A 15709-nucleotide genomic window follows, 5' to 3' on the forward strand; every position below is an offset into this window, starting at 1 on the left:
TGTTAACCTTTAACTACGTTAAAAGAAATATTGCCTTATGGCAATCCTACACACACACACACACACACACACACACACACACACATGGTTTGTCAATCACAAGGATGTTGATTCATAAGTGGACTGGTAAACTCTCAGTTTGTTAGAAATGAAGAAACTGTAAATGCTTTATCAATACATTTAGGGGCTATTACAGATTGCTTGATTTCCACATTCTCAGTAGTAACTAAACTGGCACTTGACTTAAGTACAGGTGTAAATATGAGTGTTGTGTCTGGCGTCAGGCTTTGGGCTTTGGGGGATAAGCCACATTGTCTTTGTGCAGGGGGTGGGGTCTCTGCTGGTGGGGGGAGGGATTTCTTGCCTTGCCACCCTGCGCCCAGAGATGAAACTAATCCCTCTCGCTCCAGTGATCCATGTAGCCACAGCCATACTAATATCACCAAGGCTGATCGCTTATACTACACACACACACACACACACACACACACACACACACACACACACACACACACACACACACACACACGCGCGCATGCATGAACACTCAAACGCACATGCACAAGCACACATATGCATGCACAGACAAGCACATATGTGCACACACACACACACACACACACACGTGCATGCATGAACACTCAAACGCACATGCACAAGCACACATATGCATGCACAGACAAGCACATATGTGCACACACACACAAGTGCCACACAGAGGCATGCATGCACATATACATACACTGACCGTTTTGTTTTTATACAGTTTTTTTCTTTAACAGTTTTTCACAACTGCTTACATACTAAAATAAAAATAACTCACAGTTAGTGAAACCTGACACTTAAGAAGAAAAAACTCAGCTCAGAACTGCACAACTATAAGCACATTCTCAGCCTAACAGTGTTTTGCAAACTACTAAACACACTTCTCAGACACAGACACAGAATTCTAACATGATGTCCCTTCTTTGCCAATGCACCACCTTCAAAAACCCCACACCTGTGAACCAAGTGATCAAACATGACTACCAGATGTGCAGATTCTTAGGTGATTTGTAAACTGACTAATCAGGCGTAAGCACCACACAGTACGTTGAGGTAAGTACTGTAATGTACACTTGTGTAATGTACATATGTAGAGTTACAGTAGGCCTGTATTGAACTACGCAATACTGTCCTTCCTTCAGAGGGATTAGGAAATGGCTGCAGATGCCGTCCTGCATGTATTCATCTTCATAGATGAGTCTGGGTTTAACCTAACAAACCATCAATAGACACAGAGGGCTATTCTGAATGAGCCGGGCCAACCAGGTGCTAACATCACAATGTGCACTGTGATCACATAGAATGGGGTCTTCTACCGGCATGCCAACCTAAGTCCTTACAACATGACCCACATACACACATTTTTAGACAGACTACACACCATCGTCACAGCAGAAGACCAAATGGATGTAAAGTAGATGAGATATATTGTCATCTGGGATGACGTATCTTTGCACTGATCTGCTCTAGTGCAGACTGTGTGTAGTGTGTGTAGTGTTTGGACAAAATGAGCCCTGTTCTCAAAATTGTGCTTAAGTAATCGTAAAAACCTGTACTATACTTGTAGGGATTTTCCATTGACATAATGATTACTGTAGTTAATTAACACTACATCTACACCTAACCCTAACCCTAACCTTTACCTTAGCAACCAAAAGTCAATTGTTTGGCTCTTGTATTTTTTCAAATATCAATACCAATTTTTATAAAACACCAATCGTTGTAAAATAACACTTGTACCCATGAGGTTCACAAGATTAAAAATGATTTTCTTATCCTTGTGGGGACATTTGGTCCTCATGGGGCTATATAAATGCACACACACACACACACACACACACACACACACACAGATTATTTGACAAGCACTACTGGCTCAGACCCTACCAAAGTTCTCCAGCTGGGTCTCACATTTTAAACCCACAAAGCCCACTCAAACACAATATTAAAACTTTATGTTCCCAAGTTTATTTCCTCACAGACAAGAAGGGCCCACAAATAAGGCCTCAGGAGGTATTAAATGTACAAGTGCTGACAGATCCCTTGCCCTCAACTGCTGCTATTTCAGGCATCTTGTCCTGAAGCATCAAGGTTTTTAACTCCTTAAACCTACATGAAACCCTGCCTTGAAAAGATCCGGTGGACACTACTGAATTCAGAGTGCCTCTCTCATGGAGAGGTCGAGTGAATGACACACTTTCCACAGAGACGATTACACAACTAAAGGCTGTATGACCAAATCTTTACTTCTGTGCTGTTGTAAATGTTCAAATGTGCTGTGCCATATGGGAGATTATAGTGGAAGTGTAGATTACTGGATTTGATGATTCGCTCTAGACTTTTGCAGGCCAGTCATGATCTACACAATCATGGCTGACATGTTTAACCCTTCTTAACTGCCCTCATCTTCTGATATAATGGGAAAGTCTTAAGTGCAGGATTATGATGCGTGCATGCAGACAACATGCATACCCTACTCCCCCTCCAACACACACCCACCTACCCACACACGCACACACACACACACACACACACACACACACACACACACACACACACACACGCACACTTACCATCTGCAGGATATCATTGGAGACCATCTGCATGCAGCACATGGCTGTAGCAAGTGCACACACTATGGTGGAGATGACATTCAAAGCACACACACTAAATAACAGCTCCTGGAGAGAGAGAGAGAGAGAGGGAGAGAGAGAGAGAGAGAGAGAGAGAGAGAGAGAGAGTTAAACAACACAACAATATTTTTTTATAGGACAACCAGTCTGAATTGCAATTACAATGCATGGTTATTGTTTTGTTATTGAAGATGTCAGATGGCAAAAATGATCTGAAGTGTTCACAGAGAGAGGAGAGAGAAAGAGCTAGAGAGATATATAGTGAGAGAGTGAGAAGAGGAGAGTGAGTGAACGCGAGAATGAGAGAAAAAGAGAAAAAAGATAGAGAAATAGATAGATAGGTAGAGGTGGAGAGAGTGAGAAAGAGCAAACAAGTGAAAGAGAGAGTCAGTTCTCTCTGTCAGTTGACACTGAGTCTAACTAACCTACTGATCCCTAACACACAGCAGACTCAGTCCAGCAATAATGACCATAGTGCACTCTGAGTTTATTAAACTAGTAAACAAAGCATAGATAACGGGAAAACTAGGATAAAGACACAAAAACTAAAATCTAAATTACAGAATTAGCAGAATATCTCTACACTGTCAGAGATCCACAGCAGAAACAGATCCTCACCAAGCACAGGCTCAGTGACAACAACCTGCCACAGAAACAGGCAGATACAAACAATCCTGGTTACCCAGACAGAGAAGACTTTGTGGTCACTGTGAGAGCGGTGAGGTCGAGATGGAGCAGTATTTTATCCTCCATTGTGAAAAATTCACACAGATTCGCCAAAATTTCATAGCAAAATTGACAGAGAAACAGTGAGAGCCGCACTTTGCGCTAATACACCCACCACACTTCTCACTATATATTAATAATAATAATCTTTGTTCTATTACTATATTTACTGGCTTTATTACTGTTGTCTTAGTTTATCATAATGTATTGTCACTTCTTGTTTATTTGATTATGTCATTACTTTTATTACTGTTCTGCTACTTATGACAATCGTCATGTTCAGTTCCACGTTATTTGCTTTGGGAATAAAGCTCCCTTGAATTGAATTGAACTGAGAGAGAGAACGAGAGTGAGAGAGAGAAAAATGAAGATAGAGAGATATAGGTAGGTAGAAACAGACATAAAGAGAGAAATTATTGATTTGATTTTCAAACCACACGTATCCTTTCGTATATATCTGCCTCATTCGACAAACCAAAACAAAGAAAATATGTGATGAAATGGGCAAAAATGGTCACAAATAAATCACCAAAAGATCATCCAGTATGCACAACACTTTTTTTTTTAACTTTTCTGATGCCCCATACATGAGTGAACACACATAGCTGTCCCACAAGCTTCTAGTCCCCATCAACATGACCGTTGGATTTATCGAGACATTCTCCGAAACCTGTTTTTCCAAGAAAAAGGAGCTATTGCCATGTAATAAATTCAACAGAACCAGGATATCGCTGTGTTTTTTACTCAAAAAAATAAACAGTGGGAAAGACCGTCTTCTAGAAGCTGAATCCACTGTAAGCAATGTGAACAGGTAACCATGTTCACAGAACAAACAAATGAACCAAAACTTCAGAACAAAAATGGCACCTTCCACCCCAACACCAGGGTCTGTCTGTAGCTACCACCCCTTTAGTGGAAGAACCAGCAACAAAAGCAACCAGAGCATCTAGTTGAGGGAAAGCCAGCTAGGAGGTAAATGTCTGACACGTTCACGCAGCTGACAGATGGCTTTCCTCCCATCCACCTCAAGCCGCATCAACTTGATTCCAGTTTTTTCCAGGTTTCCAGGTGCATATATAAGGTGGCCTAACTTTAAGCCCCCTGCATGTAACACATGGTAGTGCAGGCTAGCTGAAGATGTATGCCTTGATGGGGGGGGGGTAACCTGTAAGTTTTTTTTTTAAATGCTAATTACAGTTATTTTCATATTAATTATTACTAAAATATAGTAGAGTTCTTAATTCTTAATTCATTCAGTCAGTGAGTTGAATTAAATTGACTCGAAGAGGGAGAAAGACAGAAAAAGAAGCAAAAAGAGTGATTTCTCTTTCTTTTCCTCTTCCTCGTTGGAAGAGAGAAAGAGTGCATGAGCAAGAAAGAGAGAGAGAGGGAGAGAGAGAGAGAGTGAGAGAGCGAAAAGGAGTGACACAATGAAAAGGAGAAGGAAGTGCTAAAATGCTGTCACCAATCTGCGACCACAGAGTCATCGTTTGTCTACAGACAGGACATGGCATGGGAACAAGGGGAGCAGTCACTCGGGTAGCCTGGCTGAGAATCCCGGGAGTGTTCGCGCTCCACCACCAGCCCAGCATGAAGCACGCTATCCTGCTGCCGTATCTCTCAGGCAGCACTTACCAGTTGTCTGTTATCACGTGCGGATGATTTTCATAACACTGTGCAGAAGTCTGAAATACCAGACACTATACAAGTGGTCCTTTGTCTTAGATTTATAACCATCTCATAGCATCAGTTTAGAACACATATGACAAGCGCATATGAGCATATTCAGTTGTAATTTTGAACGGTAGGATGTCCAAATTGAAACAAAAGCATTCTATCATTTCAAACATATCAGTACTTACTCTCTGTTTAAATGTTGAGGAAACAATAAAACAACATAGTTTTGACTGCCTCTAAACAATGGTGAAGTCAGGTGAATATTACAACTTATTCTTTTATTATTTGATCTGTTTCTGTTATGCTCACTTTCCTTATCATGTTCAAGCAAAATGAATCAACTTCATTTGACAACACATCAAATCAATATAGCTGTTATCACTGACTCTGATTCTGTTCCCGATGTTCAACATGAGAGGTGCAGACGAGCACTGCCATAGGGTAGAGAGAGTCCTGCTGGTGTCTGAGCTCTGCACAGAGTCTTCTGGGGAAGCTCACTAGTTTGGATTGGCACTCTGAGCTAAGAGCGCCAACATAGCACAGATGGCTACTGGTGATAACCATAATTCCGAGCAACAGTATAAACTCAGAAGCATGTTATATCCTAATAACGAAACATCCAACTGACCAGATGTGTCCACATGTGAATATGTTGGACCAATCAGATTTTACATTATTTAATTCTATTTACGCATCATGACCACATGGGTAAAGTATATTAGGCAGCTTGGTTCTTTGGAGAACCCCCTTTTTTATTTAAACAAACAAACAAAAAAAAAAACAGTGGCATAAAACTCTGACCAGAGCTTGCAACATATGGGATGTTCGACTACATATTGCCTGGTTCACTGTCCAGATCAGTTGTAACATGAGAAGTGCCATTTTATCATATAAATAAATGCAAATTATGTGCTAAGGATCTTCACAGGCAGCGCTGATCAGATCAAAAGCCATAACTTGTCGTCCCAAGCTGGCTGTCCGCCTTCACCTTATCTGACACACATGTGCCACTTACTGGCTTCATAGTGACGACTCTTTTAAGGTGACACACCCCTTATCGAGTCCGAAAGGACAAAAGAGTGGGTCATTATCTCACACGCCACCGGCTCGTAACAATCACTGATGTGTGGGGAGCAGGTGCATCACTGCAGGCCAGAGTGGAGGCCCACACAGCAGCTATTACAAGTGCCTCCCACTGCCTCCGAACCCGTAAACAAAATACATTCAACTTTACGACGGCCCGACGATGACAGGACAGAGGGCACTCCAGCCAGTCGGATGCTGTGCCCAGTTCAGCTTAGCCCTGCTCTGGCCCCTCATGGGTGGTCGGTTTCTGACCGCAGGACTGCCGTTAGCTGGATGGTTTTGTTTGGCAGTCACTTCTCAGCCCAGCAGTGCCAAAGATGTGCAAATAACCCAGCAGCAATCTAGGCCTGATACTGAGAGATAACACGCCAGCTCTACACCCACACACGTGCCGCCACCATGTCCGTGTTAATGTTAGGTTGACTGTAGCCTGTCAGCCAAACAGGGTCCTGTGAACATTGGTCCTGTGGTCTGAAACTGACCAGTGATGAATACGGTTGACGGTGCCTGCCAACAGGCCTACAGTACGTAATTGTATACTGATAAAATGCACCAATAAGATAAGTGTGTCGAATGAATTGGTCACTGAATGTAAGTAGATGGCAGGTGTTTCTAATAAAGTGGCCTGTTAGTGTTTGTATTTGTATTTTTAACTAATGCATTTCATAGCATTTCATAGTTATTGAACAGTGAAGTTTCACCTAAGCAGCCCTGAAAATACATGAAATTTTATGAGGACCATGATGCAACATGATTGCCTGTCGAAATTATCGTGTATAATATCTGTACATTGAAGGGTATGCTGACACTATTGGAGTTGTGTGTGTGTGTGTGGTCAAATTAACGGTGAGTGTGTTAGGTCACAAAGGATGATTTCATTATTATTTATAGATGACCTCACATTACTTGATCAGTGAAGTGTGTTCATGAGAAAGTCCTTGACTTGCAACAGATTCAGGCTTGAGAAAGCTAGTAGCTATCTCAAGTCTGAATCTGTTGCAAGTGAAGTACTAGTGTGCTCATAGTAGAGTGCACAGAGTGCATAGAGAGCTTGTAGTATAGAGTACTTCCAGCAAAGAGTGCTCATAGCATAGAGAACTCGTTGCACAAAGTGCATATAGCATGTGTTGCTGGCTGAGGTCAGTGAGAAGTAGCACAGTGAGAATGAAGCTTGATTAGTCAGCTTAGTAACACACAAGGCCCAAAAAGAATCTGCTTTTTTGTGCTGGTCTTATGATAGACTTTTGTGTGTGTGTGTGTGTGTGTGTGTGTGTGTGTGTGTGTGTGTGTGTGTGTGTGTGAGACAGTATGCAAACAAAGGAAGATGAACAGAAGAAGTCACTCCTGGCTTGTGACCAGGTTCCATCTCCTTTGTGTTCAGTCCATTACCCTCAAACCACAGAAGTTAACCACTGCAGGCCACCGCCACAAACATCCAGAAGGGTTAGTCAACCTGGAGGAAATTCCATCTTTTACAGGTTTATTTGACTTCTGCCTATGACAGCCAATGGAGAAGGTTTTGTGCATGAGGTGAGGGTTACTGTCGTCACGGGAAGCGTGTCGAAGGTGCTCAGACGCCGTGAAAGCAAGTGCGAGAACTAATTAGGGCCTGCATAACTAATGATTGCTGAGCCTCATCTGCATATCGTCGCACTGAAGCTGGTGACGGCGTGCACAGAGACATTTCCAATAAAGCCTCAGCTCTTAAGAGCAGCATGTAATTCCCACTCCACTAAATGGGCCAAGCGCTCGCCAAATGTCAAACCTAATGCAGTTGGAAAATAGAGAAATCCCTGGTGGGGCAGAGTGTGTGAATGGGAAGGGAGCCATGAAATAATCTCATCATACTCCTAATGCAATACATCCATGTAAAGTGATGTCAGTTCTATTAAATGATAAATACTGTATACCACTAAATAGTAATGTGCTGTATAGCCAGCGTATCAGACTGAAGAAAGCACTTCACTTGTGCTTGGTACATGAAGAAAGAGAATATCCCTGTGTTTTAGGGTTAATCCTACTATAGTGACCTCAGATTTGTACAGTATATTGCTGTTGTGTGTGCATTTATGTACTGGCGGCTGGGTGAAGGCCTGTAGATGTGCTAGGCAAGATCCATTTTTTCCTTGGAGACATACTACATTTGCATACTGAAATTGTAAGAAGCGAAGGCGCGGCTTTTAAGGAAAGCACAGATGGAGTGTCTGTGTCCTCTTAGCTGGCCCCCTGCCTTGCTTGTATTGGGTCACTGAAGGTGGGGCCTCTCCTGTGTTACACCAAGGCATGAAAACACGAACTCCTCTCTGGTTCTTTATATGCTCATGCCATGTGACCAAAGGCAAACTACGAGATGAGGAGAAAATGAATATCCACGCGCGATCGGAGAGCTCGAGCAGCCACGTGTAAATTTAATATCAGATTTCCTTCTGCAGGAGCTGCCCGGTATATGCAAGTGGTCAGCAGTGCAGAGAAATAATGTACCAGCCAGAATGTGGGTTTGAATCCCAGCTGTGTCAGGTGTTGCCTGCGACCAGCGTGCAATGGTAGAGGAGGTGCTCTCTCTAGCATGTCTGGCATCAGTGCAGTTGTGTGGTAAATTAGAATGCTTAGCTTTTTTCTCCCATGAGTGTGTGTGTGGAGGCTGTGTTTGGGGAGGGGGGGCTGGATGTGTGTACGTGGAGTTCATAAATAGGCAGTACCAGGCTCTATTAGCATCTGTGAGGGCATGTTCTGCCTGTCTGTGGGAGCGACAGGCAGGGGTGTTGATATCAGCAACAATGGGACTGCCCGTAACTTAAACAGGGAGAACAAGAAGGGAAAATATCCACAGTACAAAAAGACCCACTTCTGGGAGGGAAAGTGTGGGATATAAAATGTTCTCCAAGAAACTATGGCTTTGGAACAGGTGAAATACAAAATATACAAGAAGTAAGGCACGCAACATCACCATGTGTAATACAAACACAGTGTGTAAGACACACATCACCATGTGTAAGTCACATATCACAAAGTGTATGTCATCAATAACTATAACAAATTGTTTGCAATACATACACATTCTGTAAGTTTCCATTTCCTAGGTTCTTAAAGAAGTTTCTAATTCGTTTCCCATCATGTAAAATGGATCAGTAAGTAGGAGGCAAAGGATCATCAAGTTTAATTTGAGGGTATTTATTTACATCTAAGTTGGATAAACCATAAAGGTCCCGTCATTTCAGAGGACCATAATTTGACAAAAATAACAAAATCTTAACATTGTAATGTTTAGTACTTAGTTCCAAATCCTTTTTTATCAATGACTTCCTGAATGTTTTAACCCACAGACATCGCACACGCCAACATTGCCAAAATTGCCAAAATTGCCAACGCTGTCAACGTCACCAGCAACGGCAGTTTTGCCAACATAGGCAACGTCACCAACGTAACCAACATCGCCAACATCACCAATGTCCCCAACATCACCAACGTCGCTAGCATCACCAACATCACCAATGTCTCCAACGTCACCAACGTCGCCAGCATCACCAACATCACCAATGTCTCCAACGTCACCAACGTCGCCAGCATCACCAACATCACCAATGTCTCCAACGTCACCAACGTCGCCAGCATCACCAACATCACCAATGTCCCCAATGTCACCAACGTCGCCAGCATCACCAACATCACCAATGTCTCCAACGTCACCAACGTCGCCAGCATCACCAACATCACCAATGTCTCCAACGTCACCAACGTCGCCAGCATCACCAACATCACCAATGTCCCCAATGTCACCAACGTCGCCAGCATCACCAACATCACCAACATCACCAATGTCTCCAACGTCACCAACGTCGCCAGCATCACCAACATCACCAATGTCCCCAATGTCACCAACGTCGCCAGCATCACCAACATCACCAACATCACCAATGTCTCCAACGTCACCAACGTCGCCAGCATCGCCAACATCACCAATGTCACCACATCACCAATGTCACCAATTTCACAATGCTTACCTTCTCTGCCAGACCTGCTATGCTGCCTTTCCCAGTTCCTACTGTTTCAGTGGCTTTTTTGCTTACATTACTGCCTAATTGAAAAACCCACTTAGTAAAGTTCAGTTCAGGTGAATGACTTGGCCCGTCAAAAGCCAGCACTGCTGACAGTTCTGCTCATGCCCTCAGGTTTACAGATGAAGTGCTTGCTTTGCACACTTTCCTCATTCCCTTAGAGGTTACAGGCTAATCTTCATCTCATTTGTCCAGAAGATCTCTTGCGGTAGAATGTGGCCTAGTGTTTCTGTCCTGGAGGATCACCAGGGGTTTTCATCTTGTGGTAATCCTTTGATGTTTGTGCTTGCGTACACTTCTTTACAGTAGTCTTTGTCATATTTATGGCTGCAGACTTAGTGTGTGATCTTGGTCTGTCCAGCAGTTTCTCTGTTTGATGGAACTCACTTTTGGTCACCCACTCCCTTGGTCTTCCATGGTCTGACAGATTGCTTGTTAATACATTTTTGCTTCTTAACACTGTTTTTGCTTTGTTAAGGAGTGACACCAAGATACTGAGAGAGAGCGAGAAAGAGAGAGAGAGAGAGAGAGAGAGAAAGAGAGAGAGAAGAACAACTAATGGCCCAATAACTTATTGTCCCCTGAAATGAGGGAAATATAAAAAGGGCTGAGCCTTAGAGGTTCACCCCAATATAAATGCAAATTCCCTTGAATTAAAGCCAATGGTATGCACTTTAACCCAGACGTTAAAGTCCTGACCAACTTTCACGAAAACTGAAAAATTCCTATTAACATAATCGCGGATAAAACAGGGGTGACTCATTAGCGATGTCTTGGGAGAGATTTATCTTGCTCACTATCTAAGTGTTAACATTAACTAGGTCCTATACTTCATGTACCTCAGTTTTCTTTATTATCATTATCTCATTCAAGTGTGACTGTCTCTTTAATAATCTCTCTAATTAATATTTCTCACCCTTTGCTTGTCTGTGGGTATGTGGTCAAATTTGTTGTTGACTGTACAGATCATGAAAGGACAGTAAACCTTTGAGTGCAGACAATCAATGCCTCCGAAACAGTAATTATCGTACACAGCTCTGGATCTCCATGATTATGTAAATATTCCTGTTTGGCAGAAGCTTTGGTGTGTGTGTGTGTGTGTGTGTGTGTGTGTGTGTGTTTGTGTGTTTGTGTGTGTGTGTGTGTGTGTGTGTGTGTGTGTGTGTTTGTGTGTTTGTGTGTGTGTGTGTGTGTGTGTGTGTGTGTGTGTGAGTTTACTCCAAAATGTACAAGTGGTAACAAGACAATGACATATGTCTATGGCATACATATATAAATAGCTTCTTCACGTTTTCTGATTATTCCATGAAATAAAGATGTCAGTCTCTAATGACGTGGTGAAATTGTTTGTTTATAAAATAAACAAAAATAAATAAAATAAAATATTAACCTCCAGTTAAACCCCCACCCTTATGGCCAATATATTCAACCCATCCAGTTGTTGCATGACAACCGTCAGGGCAAACCCACACACTTAAATCTCATAATTGTTTATTTTTAAATCCAGTGTACTGGAGAATAGCATGGAAAAAAAGTTATATTTTAGTACTCAGTAATCTAATTTGAAGAAAAACTATAATAGCTTTTGTCAAGGGAATTTTCTAAAATCAATTTAGGCTGCCTGTGTGATAGAAGATTTCAGGTATTGCACATGATTTGGGTTTTGTACAGGGTATGAGCTGAATTTACCCAATGCTGTATTTCACTGTCTATGTCATTTATTTCAAATATCTCAGGCAAAAAAATAACATAGTTGAGGATAAAAGGAATAATGGAATCAAGTCATTTATTTGTGCTTGAAGACATGTCTGAATAACAGCTATCCTAACATCACAACACTTACACAAACCCACACACACCCACACACACACCCACACACACACACACACACACACACACGCACGCGCGCACACACACGCACGCGCGCACACACACACGCACGCACGCACACAAACACAGACATACACATATACACACACACACACATACACACACACGCACGCATGCGCACACATGCACGCACACACACACGCACCCACACACACACACGCAAGTGCACACACACATGCACGCACACACACACGCACACACACACACATGCACCCACACACACACACGCCCAGATAAACACACCTTTAGACGCAGGCGAATAGTATTGCAGTCCCTTAGCGGATTGAGTTTCAGCATCTCTCCCGGGTTGTTGCAGCTGGGGCTCTGGTGTTTGCAGCAAACACACACACCATCACTGTCAGATTTTATCTGTGAAGCAGACAGAAAACACACACACACACACACACAAACCATCACTGTCAAGTTTATCCACAAAGGTGACACAAAAACAACTCGCACATCATCTTTTATCCATCATGCAACACACCTGCAAGAGCTTGTTCACCATGCAGGAAGCCTTGTCTTAATGTGGACAAAGCCTTAGCAGTGGGCTAGTGCAACACAGGTCCAAATCAACCAACTTCAGTAGCAGTTATGGTGCGCCGAACAAGGTGCCTCAGTTTGACCTAGATTATATGAAAGCAACGTGTGAACCTTGAGCGCTGAGGTTAATTGAACTGAGGAAACCACTCCATTAGCATGGCAGTCAAACCAATAAGTCTCTGAGGAGAGGAGAGAGAGAAAAAGAAAAAGACAGAGTGAGAGTGAGAGAGAGACAGAGAAAGAGAAGGGAAAAGATAAGAAGAGATGAATGAGAGAAGCAAAGAAAACTACAAAAACAGAAAAACAGCCATGTTCACAAAACAAAGAGAAGAAAGAGAGACTGAGTAAAAGAGACAGAAATCTTGGGAATCCCTCAGTGTTGTGGTGCTGAGGACCAGCCGCTTGACTCGTGGGGCACCTGCATTTGCCCTCAGGGCAACGTGCACCACTGGGGCAGAGAAATGCCAGTTGAGTATCCTCCTTTTGCATAAAGGTTTGGCACAGACACCAAACCATTGTGCCTGCATTTATGTGAGGGTGTTTCCTGTTCTGTGCATGAACGATTAAAACAACCACATTCCACACCAGTGCTTGGCTCAGTGACGGTGACAGCCTACCTCTGCGATATCATTGTCATGTTTCCATGACAACAGATGGTTTTATAAGGCACACGTACTTTTAACTTTCTGTGCAAAATGGATATTAGTGTAAATGCTGTTCTGTTTGATGTTTGCAGATCCATGATTTTGCAAAGGCATTAATGTATTCATGTAGGCATACAATACCATGGTGATCTAACAGTCCAGTTAAAAAACTGTAAATCTATTTTGTTTGTGATAATACACATTTATCCACAGTCTCGGTGTCTCGTAAAGGGTGGCAAATCTTATGGTGTTTTGTGCAGGGAATGTCATGCATAAAATGTTTTACATTTATCGTCATACAGCAGGATTAAAGAATTAAGTCCTAATAAAAACTGGTACCAATATCCCATAAAGTTTCTTGGCTGAATCTTCATGCCCATCAAGTACGAAAATGTGCGGCTGAAAAGTTGTGCCCTTATGTGTAAAACCTCATTCTCCCGTCAGCCAATAGGCTGCCAACTCAGCTCATGTCATGAAGGGAGGCTGTGCAGGCTTCAGCACCAGATATGTCTCCAGATATGCTGCCACTCCACATCCTCTGCTAGGAATGACCGGAGCTCATCCGGCATGTAACGCAATGACGCTGATGCTGATGCTGATGGGATGTTTGTCAGCTCAAGAAAAGGCGCAGTCTGGTCAGTGACACATTGACAGAATATTATAGAGGAAACAAGAGAAAAGGTACTGAAATGTTCACACTCACCCAGTGTTGGGCACAGTTTTAAGACACCACATGCTTGTTTTAGAGTTTTGTGCCAGTTTGACCTGGCTCTGAGGTGGTATCAGGTGGGAAAGTCTGAAGAGTATGTAAATCTGTGTGCAAGTGTATGAGTGCCATAGCAGCCGTGTGAGCTATGATGTTTCAATGCTGGTAAATTCCACATTTCTTGGCCACTGTCTTTGAAAATTGACAAATGAAATTGTCTCACTTTCTTCCCTTCTTTTGACACTTGGCATTTATTTTTTTATTTAAAAATACTATTTAAAAATTGTGACAATAAAACACTGACGTCTCGGTCCATTTTCGGGTTAGGTTGGCAGTAGGGTGAGCAGAGAAGCTCAGGTGTCTCGGTCCTCAGCTTCTTCCTCTAGCTCCTCCTGGGGAAGCTGCAGGTGTTCCCAGGCCAGCTGGGAGATGTAGTCCCTCCAGCGGGCTCTGGGTCTGCCCTGAGGCCCCTTCCCAGTTGACCATGCCTGGTATAGCTCCAGCAGGACATGACCAGGGGGCATCCTTATTAGATGCCCAAACCACCTCGACTAGCTCATGGAGAAGCAGTGGCTCTGCTCTGAGCTACTCACCCCATCACAGTGTGAAGACTATCACCCAGTAGAGAAAGCAGAGAAAACTCATCTCGCTCACTTGTACCATGATCTCGTCCTTTCAGTCATGAAACGGAGGTCATGACCACGGGTGAAGGTGTGGACATAGAGCGACTGGTAAATTGAGAACTTCACTTTACAGCTCAGTGTGCTGAAAGCTTTCATACAAAGAAAAACAACATGGGGTCTCATTCACCAATGTCTTATGTTTTTTTTAAAATCTGATCTTGAGAAAGACTCCAAGGAAAGTCTGTGTTGGATTCGTGATGTGTTCGTAAAGTGCAGAACTGTTCGCATCTTTGTTCTTATAATGACAAATCTCATTGTCATAAACCGTCATAAATCTCATAAATTGGGAGTGTGTGCCAGGTTATAATGATCAGAAGTAAACACCCTGCCAATCACTATAAAGGGCATGAGACATCACTGCTGTGTGCACCCACAGAAGTGCCTGGAAGCCTGTTCCAGCCACTTTTTTTTAAAGGTTTGCTTAATTGCAGCTTTATTTCTCAGAATATATTATGCATTGTATTTCTGACTTAATTTCTTGAAATTCTGATTTTTTTTTCTTAATTACTGCACAATGTAGACAAACAGAAGAAACCTTTGTTCACAAAATTGTTTCTCCTGAATCTTAGGGTTGACTAAGTATCTTTTCCAGGCTGGTAGGTCCTCTATGTTTATATGAATAAGGACACAGTGTAATATCACTTATATTTGTACACATTTTCCTGTGCCTTTTCTTAAAATGGGAACCACCACCCCAGTTTGCAAATCGAGAAGCACTGTGGCCAAGGTCCATGAGTTATTTTAGAGGCATATCAGCCAAGACAACCCCCCAACAATAAATAATAGTAAGATAGTTCATTAATTTCCACTTTTAATATCTTGTGTTAAATTAAATAAGAATGACAAACATAACCAACGAGCACTATAGGCACTAACCAGGACATAGTAATACCATTGTGCAAGGGCCAATCAAATTGTTTCTCCCATTTAACATTTGTTGTACTCGTACCTTTGTACCTCTGGCAAATGACAGCTACCTGTGATAACCACTAACTCCTGGTCTGTACCTCCAGGGTTGTTA

The 15709-nt window shown here is 42.5% G+C and overlaps 1 protein-coding gene across 4 annotated transcripts in view; it reads right to left on the reverse strand.

The window, feature by feature from the left end:
* The window catches only part of fam189a1 (family with sequence similarity 189 member A1), a 109288-nt gene that overhangs the window by 8304 nt on the left and 85275 nt on the right, over nt 1-15709 (reverse strand). For 3 of the 4 annotated variants that reach the window (XM_027008926.3, XM_081705911.1, XM_081705912.1), the window contains exons 4-5: nt 12356-12481; nt 2619-2726 (exon numbers count right to left, since the gene is read on the reverse strand). In XM_027008926.3, coding sequence (XP_026864727.2) covers nt 2619-2726; nt 12356-12481 — 234 coding nt within the window. Of the gene's footprint in view, nt 1-2618; nt 2727-12355; nt 12482-12599; nt 12767-15709 lie in introns of those variants that run through there. The other variant, XM_027008927.3, reaches the window with a different exon arrangement.

This window comes from Electrophorus electricus, chromosome 23, assembly GCF_041902795.1.
Source record: "Electrophorus electricus isolate QZ-2024a chromosome 23, ASM4190279v1, whole genome shotgun sequence".
NCBI classification, from domain to species: Eukaryota; Metazoa; Chordata; class Actinopteri; order Gymnotiformes; family Gymnotidae; genus Electrophorus; species Electrophorus electricus.